Source organism: Buteo buteo, chromosome Z, assembly GCF_964188355.1.
Source record: "Buteo buteo chromosome Z, bButBut1.hap1.1, whole genome shotgun sequence".
Classification (NCBI taxonomy): Eukaryota; Metazoa; Chordata; class Aves; order Accipitriformes; family Accipitridae; genus Buteo; species Buteo buteo.
In genome coordinates this window covers 15,257,775-15,277,067 of record NC_134204.1, presented here as the reverse complement: position 1 = coordinate 15,277,067, position 19,293 = coordinate 15,257,775, and the positions used below count along the sequence as shown (strand labels likewise).

The following is a 19,293-nucleotide window of genomic DNA, read 5'->3' as shown; positions in this document are numbered from 1 at the left end:
TTGCTTCCAGTTCAGATCAGAAGCTGAAAAGCCAAAATATTTTGCATTGAGCTTCCCAACAGAGTGCAAAGAGAAAGTTCAGAAAATAACCAAAGTACTTCTTGCATGAGACTCTTCTGTCCCACATGCACTTTGCACTTGAGAGGGGAAGGTTAGGGTGAACTTAATCTCACTTCAGAATCTTTTCAAGTTCCCATTTCATGATTTACAACCTATTGTATGTACTAATGGAATAGGTAATTGCTGTCGTTTCTGGGAAGGGAAACAGAAACTGCAGGAATTACTCTATAAGCAGAGCCACAAATAAAAGATTCTGTCTTTTTCCCAGTTCCCCATCTGTCTACCTGGCCAGTCAGGTTGTGCAATAGAATCCACAATATGGCTTCTAGTATAACGTAGCTTATGAAAGCAGGAACTGGTGACGTAGATTAAAGAGAAGCAGAAAAACTTCACAGAGTTTCTTACTCTCTTCTGATTCTTAGCATTACCTTTACAACTTACTACTCACTGTAACTAAATGAGAGAGGCTACACTGCTGATTGCAAACCCTTCCACATGCCCAGGAGCTTTTTACTGTTGAAGAGCTTGTAAATCTGCATGACTGGCAAAGTTTGTTCACGGTACTGGGAAGAAATCTATGAAAAGAAATCCACTGACAGTCCTAACATGGCAGTAGTGAATGGTTCAGTGCTTTTGAAAGAATGTATAAATGTAATTGATCTTGCTATTGCAAAGATGTAGAAAACTTCTCAGAAACCATATATCATAACAAGAAAAGTTTCTTCAAAGACACATTTCCAGCTTCCAAAAGGTCTACATGCTGAATGTCTCTTGTCCAGAACGTTCACATTACTGTAGTTTGACACAGTACTTTTTCTTAAATTTCAAATGGAAGAGGTAGCAGAAGAATCAATTTATTGCTATAACTTTCAAAAGAAATGAATAGCTGAGATGGCCAAGCAGCTGATTAGATTGTAATTTAAAAGTTCTGAAGACTTCAGACACTGACTTAAAGTTACAGTACCTCTGATGGTTTAGATTTTGTTACAGAAGTTTAAAAAAAAGTACACGTTAGTACAAAGTCAAAACAGATCAGAGACAAGAGGCTTTGTTATACTCTCTGGCATCGTGATTAGCTTAACTTTCTGTTTAAGTGGGTAAAATCAGTGCCTTGTGAGGCATTGTGGGAGAAATCTTGAATGATTAGTGATTTATATACGTATCTCCGCAGCGTAATTTTGTATGTGTGTGAGGGCATATGCGTCAACCTGCAGTAGATGACTTAAACCTGATAATCTCCATAGTAAATGTGTACTTCCTCCCTTCCTTATATGTGCAAAAAAGATAACAATATGGTGCTCTGGGGATAAGTTTCATATACATCTATCTTGTTTTAGCTGCATTTATTGTAAGTAACTTTGTAGTATAATACAAACAGTTTGGGAAGACTGAACTTCTTGGTGATACTGAAAGACTGGGAAAGTTACTTGAAGTTGCAGAAGTCACAGGTAAAACTATTCCAACATAACAGGCAATTCATGTAATCTGATAAAATCAAACAGAAGGCAAAAGGAGCAAACCCCTATTTAGAAGCTCTTGTTAATGAAGCAGAAAAAATTACTGAACACCCACTGAACTGTACTGAGTAAAGACAGTTCATTCTTCAACCTCTTTCTAAAATTTTTTTCAGACCTCTATTTATTTGCTTTATAGTGATATTCTTTTACTTCCAAATGATTCAGAGCCCTTCCTAGTTATAACATCCCTGCTTTATACCATTAGTCTTACATTTTAACTTCCACACACAAAACAGATCCTGCTTAAACAAGTTGTGAATCAGATACACCAGCGTATCTGCCCTAGCTGCACCCCTGCTGCCACTGTTGTCTGGGAAAGGGTTCCCTGTGGCAGAGGGCTCCTGGAATCCAAAAGTGGCCCCAGAGTAGTGCAGTGGGACCAGCTCGCATTGCCCCCATCCTTCACTGCACTGTGTTTTAATTGTACTGAATTCAAATGTATTGAGCTTTTGCGCTCAATTCATATTAAAGATGGGTCCTGAAAGGTATTGAATAGGTCTCACCAATTAACACAATTTTGAATGAAGTTGGGTTTTATCCACTATCCACTTGGAATTGTTCTTTTTTTTTTTTTTTTTTTTCCCCAAAGAAGTTAAGTATCTTTGACAGTATCTGGGTGTATTGATTGTAATTTCTTCCTATTTTGCTCCACATATTTTCATTTTCCATCCACACACGCACAGTTTTGTTCAGATACAAAATGGAGAAGATAAACAAGGACAAAGCAAGGGCAGGGGGAGCAGCAGGGAAGAAAACTGCTGAGAAGGGAAAGAAAAACTGACACACACACCCCAAACCAGAAGAATTTCTGTTTTCACAAAGGAACTTGCATTTGTCCAAAGAGTTGGCAGGAATAAAGCTAGTCTAGTACATAATCCAGGTTCTAGTACAGTCTATGCTTCTCACTGCAAGATACTTGTGGGTTTAGGGTTATATTACATTAATTTTAAAGTAGTATGTATTTTCTTATATTTATGAGGTGTTCTGATCCCAGTCACAGAAACAAACAGAAATTATAGCATGCCCAAAAGGACCTGCATAACCACTACCTGCACTGAAAAATGTAAAAGATTGTATAACCACAGCAAGGATATAACAATATGCTCAGCTTGTTTAACCCTACAGGAAGATGTGCTACAATATCTCCACAGCCAATCAGCAGTACTACAAGCCTCAGACCAGGAAACTCTTTAAAGTACAGTATGTGTGAACATTGCAACAGGGACTTTCTCATTGCTGCTCTTTCTTTTTCTCTTCTTTATGCTTATAGGATGTCAAGGCAGATGTGAAGGCACTCATGGCGAAATTTAACACAGGTAACAGCCCCACAGAGGATGTTTCTGGTAACAGTCGACCCTTCAAAGTCCCAGGACAACCTATTGGTACGGGATTACAGACAAGGAAAGCAGCACTTGAGAAATTTGCAAGTCAAGGGAATACATCTTCTCCTTCAGGACCCAGTACCTTTCACAAACCTGTTCATCCTAAGCCTCCTCTGGGTGTCAAGCCTTCACCTGATGATAAAACAGAGAAGGATCCAAAGCCCCCATATTTGAAACCAGTGGCACAAAAGTTTGGGGTTCAGCTTCAGGCAACTAACAGAGAAAATGATGGAAAAGCTGGATGCACTAAACCCCTTACAAAAACCAGTGACTTGGCAAAAGAAGAGCCAAAGCCTCTGTACCCAAAACCTGCAGGGAACAAGTTCCTTAACTCTGCTCCTCATGAGAAAGAAAAAAATCCTCTGGGAACAAAACCAAATTCAAATTTTGCACCACAGGAGAGTGAGGCAAAACCAGCATTTTCAAAAGTAATTGGAGTTAAGGAAAAGTTCATGTCTGCAACACAAGAAAATGAGCCCAAGCCTCCTTTCTCTAAACCACCTCTGGCACAGAAACCTTCTCTAAACCATGACATCTCCCACAATGAAGACACTTCTAATAAAAATGTTTTTCTGCAAAAAGGACCGTCGGGCCCTAGACCAAATATACACTCATTTAAAGCAACAAAGGAAATGGATGAAAATAGTAACTGTGCTGCAGAAGCTGCAGGCAGTCATTTTTCTAACGTAGCTCTGAAGCCTGCGGGCCACTGGCCCAGCTCTTCTCAAGGCAACCCCAAAAACATGGAGGAAAAGAATGAAGAAAAGGGGATTAGTGCTGCCAAGAACATCTTCCTCAATAAAATCATCCAGGAAGAATCAGGTTCTTCTTCTCCTAAGTTCCATAAGATGAACACAGCGCTTGCTGCAGGAAGGCCATCAGGTGGACCACAAGAGAAAGAGGATGGGGACAGGAGGTCAGGAACCCCCAAGCGAAAAGCCTTGCCGCCGCTGTTCAAACTAGGCCAGCCCCCGCAGAAGCCCAGCAGACCCCCCAGCGTGGACCTGGAAAGGTTCCGGAAGAGCAGCCCAAAAGACAGTGAGTCCTCTCTGTTCTTGCTTTCCTGGGTATTGGCTTTTTAGTGCATTTAGTAAGCAATTCATTTCAGGTGGAATCCCCTTATCTGTTCCAAAATGAGACTTGTGCATCAGACAGCCCCTTAAAGCTTTAACCTATGCTTCCATACAGGGCAGAAACATAAATTATATTATCCATCCCTGAGCAATAAAGTGTAGGATGAATGCTTTCTCTACTGGTTTTATTTGTTTTTCAAAACTACTTAGGTGTAGCTATAACTTGTGTCAGGGAGTTTAAGTATTTTTCTCAACAGATACTGAAGTCCTGACTTCCTATAAATGAGATCTTGATGTTGTGTGTCCTGTTCTCTACAGTAACTTCTTGAGCACAGCTTGAGGGCCACCAAAATGATATACTACAACCTCTAGTAACCACACTTTTTTCTTTTTTTTTTTTTTTGCTTTTCACAATGACTAATCACAGCATGACCCCATAAGTTGCTGTATTTTAAAGTTTGTTTAGAAAGTTGAACACTATGCAAAATTACAGAATCAAATGCTCCCACAGGGAACTGCATCAGTTTTATACCCAAATCTGAATCCAGATTCCAAAAGTGTCTCCTAGACTTAGTGTTTTCTGTTAGGTTTACGTGACTTCAGTAGTGTGGCAGTTAGAAACACCTGAGGCTCTGCCTCACTATTTTGCTGAAGAACCAAGCCTCCAAGCTTTCTGATGGTCATAATCCAGGCATGTATATCAAGGCTTGTGACTAGGTTTTTGTAAGATTTGAGATGGTTTTGTGTGTGATGAGAGCTTCTGTAAATACATTTGAAATATCTGGGAGGACAAAAATCCCTGTGGAAAAAAAAGAAATTGCTGTGACTCTACAGCAAAGAGTTCTGCTTCAACAGCTTCTGTTCACCGCATAAGACATGTTGCAACAATGATATAAGCAGTTTCTGAGGCACCCAAAATATGCCCTTGAAAATCTCATGCAAAAGTGTAGTTTCCTAAAGTTAGACCCACATATCCACTGTCATCTCCTTGAAAGAGAGATCAGTTTTGCAGAGGTTCTGCATGTCTTTAATTCTCCCTTAACTCATCTGTATTTCAAACTTTTGCATTCAGTTTTTCCTCCAAAGCTTTTAGGCACTCTTTGAGAATTCTAAAAAGTTCAAATCAGCCACTTCAGTTGGAATCGGTGTTGCCAACTGACACATTTCTATTAAAAGTTTTATAGTAACCGAAGGAGGCTTTCTCTTTTATCTTACAGCACCAGGTGCTAGAAACTGTGTTTGCATGAGAAATTCTGATCACATTTTAAAATCAAAGTTTTAAGTTGTATGGGTCCAGAGGAAAGCTGGTCTTGATCTTGGTGCATGAGAGAAACAAGGACAGAAATAAAAATTTATTATTGTGCTGGATTTCTATGCTGTTTTTTTCTTTTTTTTTCTTTCTTTTTTTTTTTTTCTTTCTTAACGTACTGCTGTCTGCATTGAGCTCAGGAAGCAAAGAATATATTTAATCCTCACACACATTATTTTAGCTCAAATAATTTTAAACAGTTATGTCCTGCAACTAATTGTGTCAGGTGATACACACAGCTAAGTAATTTCTGATAATGAGGAGCATTTCACCTACATTAGTCTGCCTTAACTGTCTGTCTTAGATTTAATTAAACAAATCAAACTTAGACTTTTAAATTTTTAGTGTAGTTAGTGGAAAAGGAGATGCCCAATGGTGTGATACAAAGCGCTAAAGTTAGATGTTTAATGTAGCTGACAATAGATGCTCTGAATAACTCCACACTGTGCATGTGCAGTACATCAGGTACATTCATGCAATTTAATTGATACAAAATTTGTTCTTGTGCCTTCCATATTTAGGATACAGTATAGCTTGTGCTTCAGCAGTTTTGAATGCACATAAGACTGGTGTTCCTGAAACAGAAGACATTCAGAGGGTTACACTGGATGAAAAAGCTCAGAGCTGACTTTCTCTAAAGACAAAAAGCCACACTAAAAACACAGAGTGTGCATGCAACTATACATTCTGTTATTATTTCCATTCAGAAATTAGGAGCATATCAATAAAATAAAATGTACATTCTTGTCAGCTACTACATTCTTATTTTCCTGTGTTACCCTACAGTTAGGGAAATGTTCTCACAAATCCATCATCAGGGCCAGATTCTCAAATGGTGTAAATTTGTGTACCTTTTTAAAAGAAATATGCCAATATACAACAGTCTGAGCAGCTGCCCCTTCTCCATAGAGGACTATTCAGCATGACTGGCTTTATTCAAGTGCCCAGAACAGTCTCAAAATGGAAAGGCAGCATTTTCAGCAAATGACACCAGCAAATGTTTTGATTAAACAAAACCAAGACCTTTACTAGCTAGAATTGTGAGAAGTCCTGATGAAGGCTGGAAACACCCAAACCTGAAATTAATTTTTTAAAATACACTTTTTAGTTTATTTTTAAGTAATTAATGGAGGAATGCTTTTATTTGTTCATTTGTTGTTTATTCAGTTATTTAAATTTTTTTTTCTGGTCCTCATGCAGTTACAGACACACAGCATTTTTTCATCCTCTTTTTAAAACTGGGGGTTAGAAATATTTAACCTATGCATTTAAAATGAATACTGTGAACAGGGCTGAAAGGGTAATACCAGAACTTTTGCTAGAAGGAGGATCTCCTGTTGTCACTAGCCAGCACTAGTAGAGCCACCAGCCTGAATGAGTCACACTGGGAACATGAGGTAAGTATGGAGCTGCCCAGTGTGGTGGCACAGATTGTTCTCCAAACATGTTGCAAAATACACACCCAACTAAGTAGAACTGCAGGGTCAGACATGGTCTTCTCTACTTCACAATCTTTGGGTCAGGGCAAGACTGAAAGATTTAGAAACCACATCAATATGAAGCTGTTCTTAGTGGCCCTGAACTTCAGCCTTCCCCTGTAGAGCTGGCATGTAGACCTTGATGTTCTGTTTGGCTTTAATTAATACAGCTCATTTCTTTGTGGCCAGAATTCTCTGTAGCACGGTTCTGGTGGAGAGACCGGATGTTCTAGAGTAAATCCTGAACAAACTCATTTTCAGCTCAACAAAGTTATTCATTGCTGCTGGGTTTCTTGGAACATTAAACTAGAATGACAAAACCTACCTGCTTTGGAAGGGCAATTAAATGGAATTCTTTTCTTTTCTTTTCTTTTCTTTTTTTTTTGTCATTTCAAGAATCAAAGTCATGTCAGGAAGATGCCACCCCCACAGCACAAATTCTTCCTGCTCATTAGTTTGTCCTGATAAATAGCAGCTTGCCATACTTGCTTAATTTGCTGCTGTGATTCAGGTGATGAGTAAAAAGAAGAACAAGCAAATGGAAATGGTTTTCCCATCCAACAAAGCTTTCTGAGATCTAACCTTTGGGGGTTTTGTGCTGTGCTAGGGCAAAAGTTAGGCTTTGTGTTGTCCTTTGAGAAGAGAAAAGCTCCACACATTGTTATAGTTGTTATACTTGTGTTAGGGACATGCGCCTGGGGTGCAGAAAACCTCGTATTGCCTGATTTACAGCAAGTGTTTGAGCTCGGCTTTCTCAGAAGTATCAATTCACCCCTTTTTCTTTGGTTGTTACCCTTTCTCATGGAAGCTGCTTTACTGTTTTTTCATAGTCAAGTATTCACTGGGCATGAAATGACTTTTAACATTAGAGGCTGAAGGATTTACCTTCAATGCAGCAGTCTTAGTCACGTGTGGGAGAAGGATTTAAACTGTCCACAATGCTTGCATGAATACTAAGGGATGCTGGCTTGGTGTTGGCCTTGCTTTGGATTAGAAATTTTCACCTGGTCCTGAAAAGCTTTTAGTGATAAAACTTCTGTAGATACAAGTGTCTTGCGGAGGAAAGTTTGACAATTGATGCATTACTATTTTCCAGTGAAAGCAGGCATTAAGGAATTCCTGTCTGGGCCTGTCTGGGCCTGTGAATACATGGCACTCTGGTAAATTCCTGTGCTATTTCCCATTTCAGCAATTTTCCCTGAAAGCAGATCATATTCACGTCAGCTCAGAATCAATGAGATGCATGTGCTTTCTAGATTCAGAAAATAATACTGATGATAGTGTTTTCTAATAAACACCCAAAGTGCAAACAGGGATTTGTTAGAAAAAAGAAGAGAAACAAAGTCGTTCTGCTGACAGTTTTCCACGTGAGGCCACAGCCATACCATTACTTTCAGAGAAGAACTGCACCTGGGCTGACCTCAGTGGGATTGTGCACATACAGATGGCCACCCACATAAAGTCAGTTGAAGGCTCAGAGTCCCTAGCACCCTAAACACCTCTGAACGCCTCGTGAACGATCAACACTGGGGCTTCAGGTAGGGAGAATATTTTGAGCTGTACTGGGAGAAACAAAAGGAAACTGTACTGAATCTAAGAGAAAAGAAGACCTGTAAGAAAATTCTCACGATTTATAATTTGGGTTATGGTTGTGTCTGCAGTACATATTGAGGTTCTGTTCTGTGATGGATTGCGTACCCACACAGTGGCATGGCTATGTGAGTTGAGAGAGACAGGAGGAATTAGAATTCAAGGTGCATTGTCAAAGTTAACACAACACTTTGTTGGCAGTGATTAACAATCAAGCACCACTCCCGAGGACAGTCAATGTCTTAACTGTCTTTGCAAAGCCCCTTAGAACCAGTCAGTTATTGCTCTTACTTGATGTGAAGATGAAACAGCAGCTTCCAAAGTTACAAAGAAGAGGGGATTTTTTTATCACAGGATGTCACGGCTCTTTACTGCAGAATCTGGACTTAAAAGGTCAATGTTGATTATCTTTTTTTACCTCAGTGCTAGACTGGATAAAGTTATGCAACAGCTCAGTATTAAGGTGTAAGTGGATAAAAAGAATTTTAACTTGATCCAAATCACCTGTTTCTAAGATAGATGAAACTAAAAGTAGGTGACGATATCAAACAACACTGTTCAGGGTGGGGTGAGGGTAGCTGCATGTAATGATGTCATGCCTCTGCACAGGTGAACTGCAGCACACCATAAAAACCTGTAAAGCTCAAAAAAGTGTCAAAATGATAATTTCAGAATAGCATGACGATTATGTACAACATAATGCCTTGACTTTGCTATACATAGCTAAAATGTTGAATTTTAAGTGACACCAAAAATGTACTGAAGTGAGACTATTTGTGGGAATTTGAAGACCTTCAAGGCTTTTTACCTACAGTTTTACTAGATTTCATGATGTTGATGTCTATTATTATTGGTGACTCAGACATTTGCTTGAAAACTGTGGAAGTTCAAATTATGATTACACAGATCTGCCAAGAACTTAACTTTGCTGGATCTGCTTGAAAGCAACTACAAAATCTGGATGAGTAGTTATATGTTGTTTTTAGTGGAAACAAATGTAAAAGCTCTTCAGCTTTCCTCTAAGGATGTTCCTCTCCCTCCTTCTCCTAAAGTGAGAGAACCCAAATGATTCTTGTTTCAGCAAGTACAGCAGTACAGCAGCTCTGTACTGAAATATTTTACATCTCTAAGAAAAAGGAGAATCCATTTTTGAAGTTCTAGAACTGAAGAACAATGCCTAGCTGAAATATAGTCAAAGTTGTGCATTTATCATGAAAATCAGGCTGCAGCATATGAAATCCCACACAATGTACATGGTTTGGTACAAGTGCAATGACATCACCTATGTGGGTATGACTCCAAAGGAGTTGTCTCACTCATGGGATTGGTATAAGGTCAGTTTCAAAAAAGAAGTTTTAATTCCTTTCTAATTTCAGTATTATATCTTCAGCTGTCTTTCAATTGTTCAACCTGTAAGTTCCAAAAGCCCAGTTGAATTAAATTTCCCTCACTCTTTTTGCTCACATCTTCATTCTCCAGCTATAATTACATGCACCATAATTATAGAATATGCATGTAAGACTAAACTTTTCAATAAGCAAAGAGTGGATACATGCTTTCTGTCTGCTTCAGTCAGAGAGCAAATTTTTCACATTTTTTTAAGAGCCTCCACAGCAAAGAATCTTAATGCCATGGAGGAAACCCTGCCACACTGAAGTTTTTGAAGCATTACCTTTAATTGATCAAGTGTTCGCAATATAATTCTGCTAAAATATGTGGACAAAACTACAAATTAAACTGCTAATATGGCACTGAAAAAGATAAATGCCTGCAATTTAAAATGAGTGTAACCATCCTGATAGAAATATGAATGAGACAAGTTATTTATCTGCCTAAGGAAATAGATAAATCTAATCCAAGTTATAGATAAAATGAGTCTTGAGGGAAACCAACATTTAGTATTTTCCTGGAGAAGATTGTTCTGGGTACAACTTGCTGCTGTTGTGCATTAGGAAGCAAAAGTACACAAAACTTACTGGAAATAAGTATTTAAACTCATTGCCCTTGATTATTTCCTTAGCTACAACAGTCTGCAATATCTTTCAAATAATATAATGTACGTTTTTAATTAAAAAAGAATAAAATGTATCCATCAATAAACCACCAGAGGACAGTCCCCATTTGAGAATTGTCGTAGGTTCTGCAATTGGCACATTCATAGATTTTCCCCTAAATATCTCTGCATTTGTTTGTTAGGCCTTATGTGGCACTCTTGCTCCCTTCAAGTTCATTTGATTCTAGTAAAATTAACAGTAAGATATGGGTTGTTTATATCATATTATGGAGGCATATAAATTTATTTTTCTAATATATACACTTGTCATAGTCTGCATATGAATTCTAGAGTCATTCCTGCAGTCGACTATGCTAAATCCCCTTGAGTCAGCTATAATCATTCCTGAGCAGAGACTTCAGAATCTAAGATGCAGAATTTAGGACTCAGAAGATAAACCATGTGAATGCACCTGTTAATTCTGTTGAGTAAGCCTAAATGATCACTTACTAGCAATTCCAAATACACGTTGACATGCAGTTTGAATTGTTTTTAGGCCAATTCTCTTTTGAGTCAAAGTATATGCCTAACATATTCTCTCAATAGGTCTGGACTTCTGCAAAGGACTGAATGAAACACATGACGTGTTATGTTGTATTAGAAGCCAGCACCCACCCTCCAGCAGGGTCACTGCTGGATGGGTTTAACACAATGTCTTTGGGATTACATCACGTATGAAAGTAGTCTTTAGGAAGGAGTGTTGAGAGCACTAGTTAGAAAGGAGAATTTATAAGGAGGAAAAAAAAAAAGACAGCTATGACTTTATCATGGAAGGTGACAAAAAGGAAACTACTAGAGAAAACCAGCAAAACTGAGGGAACTGAGTAATTCTCTCTGCTTAATTATGTTTCCTTATTTTAGTTTTTGAAACATTATTTCTTACATCTAATTTGATTCACATGAAGAAACACTTTCGATGAACCTGCATCATTTGGTTGCATTACATGGGTCACAGTACGCAAGTAGCTCTGCTGTACCAGAGCTGCAAGTATTCTGAAACCTGTCTGTATCCCAGAAAATAATGTGAATACAAATCATATTAATAATTTTAATTTACAACTCAATAAGAATGATACGAACTAGCTGAAAGTTTCCCATTCTTTAAGGTGATGCATATTTTGCTGAAAATGTACTTTGCTACTAATTGTAGCACGGAAGTGTATCCGGCACATCAAATTACTTTATGGACAGCTTTATGGTAAAGCTGGAAAAAAACCCCACTTTCTCCAGATATGTAAAAATATTGTGGTGATGAAGTTCTGGACATGTTGCTGGTACTGTTTTGGAAAATGCATCTTGAACCCTAAAGGTCTCGTGTTTAGCTAGCTCCAAAAAAATACTCTGTAGTCTGTTTACTCATAATTACAAGAATGCTTGGCATATATTTCTCATAAATTTGAAGTTTGATACATACTGTAGTTTCCCTTTGAGCTTGGAAGTCTGAATTTCTCTGTACGGTTTAAATAATATTTCCTTAGTGGCTCACAGATGTAAAACCCACACAGCATGCATAATGTTTGAAATGGAGACAATGCGTACAATAATGGAACAAGTATTTCCAAGACCTATCTTGGTTCACAATAGGAAATACTTTTAATGAATCTTCATCATTTGGTTGCATTACATGGATAACAACACACAAGTTAGTAAATTGACTAATTAAGTTAGCATCCAAATAGTTCATTATAGGAAACAGACGGTCATTCCTGAAAGCTTTGATCTTAATTATTAAATACTAAAGTAATTATGCAAAACTAATAGAGACAAACAAAACATTAAGCATTTCATAGTAAAGATATTAGGAAGCTTTTGAAGCAGTATACTAACAAATAATTTTATGCTGAAAATTTCATTTTGTTAATGAACATATCTGAGGTCATTGGTTTCACTCAAAACTGAACCCTCCTAAAATGTGTGCATTTGGAACAATGATGTTCCTTGTTAGCAGATCCTGAAGAGAAAATGTGCAAAACCCCACTATTTGAATGCAAGACTTTGTTGCATGAGAATTTTTTATGGAACTGATATTTTTTATATCAATGTTTATAATCCTATGATTAATTTTTAACTAGAATTGCATGCTATGCATGATGTAATTATTTTTCAGATTGAACAATAGGTTTATGAAATGATAACCCTTTCATCAATTTGTTGGTTTGGGAAATAAATAGTCACATTTTAAGTAAATTTCTTCCAGTACATTCTCTTTTGTTTGCCTCTGCATCATTGTACACATTTTTATTGCCTTCTCTTTCAACTATAAATTATTTACCAAAGATTTATTTTAAACTATTGCTATCTTACATGTCTTCCATCTCTGAATACTTCCAATTGCTGTTCTTTTTTCTTGCATATGAAATTATGCCATGCAATATAAAATTAACTGGCTTAAGTTTATAAATATTTCTTATAAAAAAAAAAGAAATAATCATTAAGGCTTTTTATCAGACAATTAAAAGTTTCGCCTGTAGTTCAACTGGGAATTAATTTTGGGTTCCCCTTTAGATAAGGATAGGCTTCTGGGTATGCTTACACATCTGTAGTTTAAATCACTTTCCTCATGCCAGTCAGCACTGCCCAGATGAAGCTTTCTGAGTATCTAACCTCATATTTAGTCACCATAAGGCTCAGTTCTTCAAGCTTTTACATATCGAATGACTTTGAAAACTGTGGGTTTTCTTTTGGAAGTAAGGTTACGTGCATGCTTAATATTTTTCAGCTGTCAACCTTAAATGTAGATTTAGATTCTCACTTTCAGGTGTTGTTTATCCTTCAACTGTTTGTCTCTACATTCTCAAATAGAATGGGAAAAACCCTCTACCATGTATGTGGTCTGGGACTTAATATGTCAACTCTGTGTCATTTTGAGAAAATAGGGCATTGAATAGGTGTTAAGTGCTATGTGAAATACCCTTGAGGTAGTCTGTGCATCTGCTCTGGAAACAAGATTTCCCAGTTGAGATCAATGAGAACTTCTGCTTAAAAAAGGACAAATTCTCCCTCTGCTCTGGTCATGTTTTTCATGATGTATGAGCAATGATCAGCAAAGTACTCTTAAACTGGATGGGGACCTGTACTAGGTCTCCATTTTACCCTTTCCCCTTCCTCCAAAATTCCCCCTTTTTTGAAGGTGATTTCCTTTGTACAAAGCTGAAAAGGCAGCTTTACCATCTAACTGGAAGCAGAATCAGGAGAGGTGAGGAGAATAACTGAAAAGAAAATGAAGAAAAGATTGTATGCAGGCATTTCTTGAAGTGGGGTCTGGACTCAAGGAGGGCAATAATCAAAAACTTTCTATGGTCTTTGTTTTCAAGGTGTGAGCAGCGTCTCAAATAATCTTTGTGTCTCTGTTACGGTATGTCTGACAACAGCATAATCAAAAGCACTGAGCTTCAGTAATGTTGTAAGTTTACGTGCTTACTTTGAGCAGCTCCAAAGCAGCATAATTGTGAAACATGAAACCATGGCTTGTATCTAAATGAATATACAGGTTAGGGAAGCGAAGCAGAAAACAGCTCTCTGCACATGATGAATAAAGTAGGAAGTGGGTGATCAGCTGCTGCAGATGTTGTTGCAGGTTCTTAGCAAAACCTTTGTAAAACCCAGAAAGCTTCCCAGATCTTGCATGTAGAATATTTTGCAGTAAAACTGAAAACTGATATTGCATTTGCAGAGTAGCTCAAAAGCATTTTGTTTTATAAAAGGATGCTTCCTTCAAAATGCAAAACTTTTGACTGTGTAACTGCTTGAAAAATCCTGATGATTTTTTTATGGTCCTTTTTTATGAAAACTGAAGAAATCCATCAAGAAATTTAAAATTCCTGGCATTTTTTTTCCTGCAGAATGTTTGCAGTCTCCTTGCAGTAGCTGATTATTGTCAGGTTTTCTTTATATTAAAAAAAGCAGAAGAAGTCAACACCTTATCAGTGAATCACTCCATCAGGAGTCAAAGGGAATAAGGTCTTGCCAAAGGCCATACTCTAGGCAAAAGAAAGAGAGGGATGGCCTGCTTTTTAGGATATGAAGTGAAGAAACAGTTTTTCCCCTGTATGTGCAAGAGACTGCCCTGTTATGGAAGGAATTTTTTTACATGTGTCTGTTGCTATGTATTTATGGTGAAGTAGGTGCAATGACAGTGAACTTGAAATGGAAAGTAGTGTGATATACATTGCTCTTCAGTTCCAGTTTTGTTTAGTATTCAATCTTTGACTAGAAATTTCTGGGTCAAGGCAATGGATGGCTTAGATGCTACAGTCTGATACCTTGAACATATTTAAGAGTTAAGTCTTTGCAGTTAAGTCTGGACTGTGTAGAGGCTGAAGCCCAGGCTAATGCATTTGCATGTGAGTGTGTTGCTGATAAGATGCAATACAGCTGTTCTGAGATAATTGGAATTTTTTAAGCACTCTTGACTTTGAGAGCAGGTATATATTATTGCTGCAGTCCAGTCAAGGTATGAGAAATAGATGGATAGCTGAAGCCAGACCACCCTCTGCCAGGATGGGGTAGTTTCCTACTTCAAGGGAGATTATAAAAATCATTATTTATCATTGTTGTCCATTAAAAGCTTTGTGCCAAGAAATCACATTCTATTCCAATACATGTTGAATTGATCATCAGGGTTTGTATCTTCAGCCAATGGATGTTGAACTGCAGGTGTGAGTGCTAAAAATGTTTTTCGTTTGACTGCTTCTGTTCTTCTCTGGTTGATAATTAGATATTGTTCTTCATCTATGTGCCAGTCTCTCATCCAAGCAGGAAGATACCCTGGTATTTAGGGAGGGATAAATAGAGACATGTCATTTCAGCTTTGTCAGTACTGGAGCCCATATCACCCTTGCACATGAGTGCAATTTATTTTACGATTTTGAAAAGGGCTGGGGAGAACTGGCCCTAGCCAAAGTACTGGTTCCCATAAGATTTCACTTCAGTTTGCCACATATTTCTGATATTAGCATCTCAGGACAGAGTAATACAGTATCTCAGCATAGCACTGATGATTTTAGCAAGATAAGAATGGGTATCTTTTTCTCATCCTGCCCTGAAACTTGCTTTTGAATACATAGAGTACATGGGTTCCAAAAAGATGGACTTATTTTGGGTTTTTTACTAGTTCCTTTTTGAGTTCACACAGGAGAGGCATGGAAATTACAGAGTACTGTTATATGGACTTTGATTTCTCCTGAGGTTGTTGAACACAGAATATCTGGACATGAAAGGAAGATGGGATCTTCCTCTTAGATGTTATGTTAGCTACCAAAGAGGTATCAGTATTTCCCTTTCACAAGCTAGGAAAGGCAAGGGTCAAAGTCATGAATTTTACATCAAGACAACTTCAGTGTCCTGAACTTCCTGACAAATAAACATTCTCAAAGAATGTAGGTGACCTTTTTGTCACTTCATGTATGGAAGTTGTTTGAGAAGGTTCCCCAAGAACACAAAAGAAGTGTTTGCAGTGTTCTATGCACAGTTCTGCTCTAAGTGCTGAAGCTCTGGGCATGATTAAAGAAGGTTAATACCACAAGCAGCAGTTTAATGGGATGTTTGGTACTTTCTATGGACAGTTTCTATGGCAAGTTTCTCTTAGCTGCTATACAGCTGCACAGGTTTTGAGGAACTCATTCCTTTTCATACATTCTTTCCTTTCTTCGTGAAGAGCTTCGATCTCTGCATGTTTCTTCAGTGCAGCACAGTGTGTGAAACATCTGGGAGTCCCAAGAAGAGAGGAGGCTATTTGGAAACTGAGATGTTAGTGGTCAAGGTACCACACAGTGATGGTCCTTAACACTGTTTCCTGTGGTGAGAGTGTTTTGGGTGCATGTGAAGCCAGGATGTAGTTTCAGTTTGATTTCTTGTTCTGAGTGTCTGAAGCTGACTTCAGTTCGACTACCCACACATAGCCTTTCTGTGTCTTCAGAGTATGAAGTGTCTTAGAGACACAAAAAGATGGAACTGGATTCAAAGTGAAATGCTCCATAAAAATAGGAAATGAAACACCACGGAAACATTATGATAGCTTTGGCTCTGTGGGCCTGATTATAACAGGTTTTTCATACTGAGTGTCACCATCCTAACTAACTCATCCCCTTATTTTCAGTATTAGAATTAAAGAATTTTACACCCACATCAGTCTCAGCCATAAGTGTTGGTAATTACAACTCTAAAGGCAGGGAAGAGTCAGTTCTAATTGTTAGAAAACAAAAAACAAACAAACAAAAAAGCAGTGATTCTATTAATATGGTGATCATTTAGTTATTGCTAGATTCCAGCAATGTACATAAATTAAAAAGGACAGGTTGTTCAGCCTTTATACTTAAAAATAAACACTTAATCTAAAATGCATGTGGTGTCCTTTCCTGGCTCAGTTTCATATTGCCTGGATTTGGCTCTCAAGAGACATCAGATGAAAGAAGTATTATGCACAAAGACTTGGGGAGAATTTTTACCTTAGTCCTACAAAGTAATCATAATGAAGTAACACTGTATGATGACATAAGGCATGTATGCATGTTGTGCATATACACAACACTGTATTATGGCAACATAAATATAACCACAAAAAAGCTGATTTAGGATTCTCTGTTAAAACACAAAAATTTTAGAGTATAATTAATACCGATTAACATGGCTTTTATGAAAAAAAACTTCCTGGCTTCTTTCTTTGGTTAGAATCTGCCTAAAAGAATTCAACTGCAGATGCATCCTTAGTTTGCCAGCGCTATTCATCTTTATCAGGGATTTTAGAAAAACAAGGGATTATAGCTGATAAAGTCTGTGGATTAATAAAGACTGTGAAGAGTTAAATACAAACACACAGTCCTCAGAGACTCAGATACAACAAGAGCGCAATCACGTGTAATCTTGGCTCACTTAAACAAAGTTTTTCTTTACTCAAATGCAAATATACTTGTAGAATGGAGAAATGTAAACCATACCTGCAAAATGAGGTAGTGTAATGACTTAGGAAAAAATCAAGACATAATAAACATTACAGTTGAGTAAGCACAATGATGTGACAGAAAAGTGTAATGCATAATGGTTGTTAGCCTGTAACCCTAAAGCCTTGGAGTTTTACCCTTAAGGAATCTTCATATAGTTACAAAGTTTTCGAATAAAAGCTTTTTGCTAATGGGCCTTAGTTTGATATTCAAGTGTCTGCACTTCCAAAACAGGAGGAGGGATGACAACTGGAGAAAGTACTGAAACCGCCTGGATGCAATCAGTAGAAATATGGTCAGATGAAGAATGACTCGTAATTTTAATCACTGCATGTGGCAGACAAGTGCATGCTGCATAGAATTCCGGTGCCAGATTTTTCACAATGCTGGAAAAGTTGGAGAGATTACAGAAATAGCTACAAATTAATTGTTAGATGAGAAAAGAAAAAAAAAAAGGCCTTGAGATTAGATTAAAAATGTTGGGTCTTAAATTCAGTGGTATCAATACCTTATGGGTAGAAAAGAGGGGTTATAAAAAGGCTTTTGATCTAGTAATTAAAGGTAGAAATAAAAGTAATAGAACCTGAAGTGTGGTGAACTTTGAAAACAATAAGATGCAGATTTTAACAGTGAGCAAACCTAACCAAACTCTGTAGTGGTACATTCTTCCTCTCATCTTCAAACAAGTGCGGCATCTTTCTGGAAGACAAATTTTAGCCAAAATGATATTTTAGTAGATCTTTAGCTGTTGGACTTAATATAGGGGCAAGTATTTTAAATGTAGTGCCTTATAAAATATAGCACAACAAACAGAGGATGTCATCATTGACTTGGAAGAGACGTAAAGGAGTTGTTTGGTCCATCCCTATGTGTAGGGCAAGAACAACTGTGCCATAAGTTTATCCTACTTCTTCAGCCTGGACTTCAAGACATGGAAATTTCACCTTCACTATTAGAAAGTGCCTCCTAAGAAATGTTGCTGGCCTGTAAACACATTACTTCTTGCCTTCTCCACCAGGGAAAAGAAAGAAAAAAAAAAATTATCCCTTTCTTCTTTGCCAGAGACTTAGGTATTCATTTTGTTCTCCCTCAGTCTTATCATATTTCCCTAAACAACCACAATTTGTTCAATATCTCCAGGAACTCATGTTTTCTAGACCTCTTATCATTCTCAGTCTTCTCCTTTGGGCTCTCTTCAGCTGGCACACATTAACCCTGCTGTAGCCTCCTCAGTACTAAGGATTATTTCACTTAACTTTTGGGCTACACTTTTGAATAAAGTGATAAAAAGGTATGTCAATAAAAAGATATGTGATACCATACAACTTTAATCTTGGCATATCTTAAATTGTAAGTGTCTGCTTTTGCCAGATTAATGTTCCTTAACAAAACAACAAAGAATTCATCTTTGTAATCAGCAGTGTTGGGACCATTAGTACTTTGCTATTTAAGTAATGGAAGAACTTAACAGGTTTCAAATGCACTGTTGTGATCACATATGTTGACAAGTTGCTCCAAGCAGCCATGAAGCCAAATCTATCCAGAAATTTTTGAGTTCTTTGTTAGTAAGCAGAAAAACTGTCAAGCCTTGGTAATTTCACTTTGACTTCCATGTGACACAAGAGGTCCTTCTAATAGTTATAGAATCCCCTTCTCTTGTCTATCCCAAGGACAGAGTTTCAGACTCCCAAGCAGCTAAAGAAAGCTCTTTCAGTAGTTTTTGTAAGGTTCAGTCTTGATATTAAGCATTACTAAATATTTGTCTTTGTTCTGTGTTTAAGCCACTTTTTTCCAACATGGTGAAAGTTTCTTTTTCTTGACAAGATTTTAATCTCCACTATACAGGTATGAATTTGAAGAAAATCTCAGGAGGACAAGGGGCTTCTTGTCGAC

At 37.6% G+C, this 19,293-nt stretch overlaps 1 protein-coding gene across 4 annotated transcripts in view; it reads left to right on the top strand.

Annotated features, from left to right (window-relative positions):
* Positions 1–19,293, top strand: part of FYB1 (FYN binding protein 1) — a 69,702-nt gene that overhangs the window by 22,317 nt on the left and 28,092 nt on the right. For all 4 annotated transcript variants that reach the window (XM_075020197.1, XM_075020199.1, XM_075020196.1 and 1 more), the window contains exon 2: positions 2,848–3,997. In XM_075020197.1, the coding sequence (XP_074876298.1) occupies positions 2,848–3,997 (1,150 nt within the window). The remainder of the gene's footprint in view (positions 1–2,847; positions 3,998–19,293) is intronic.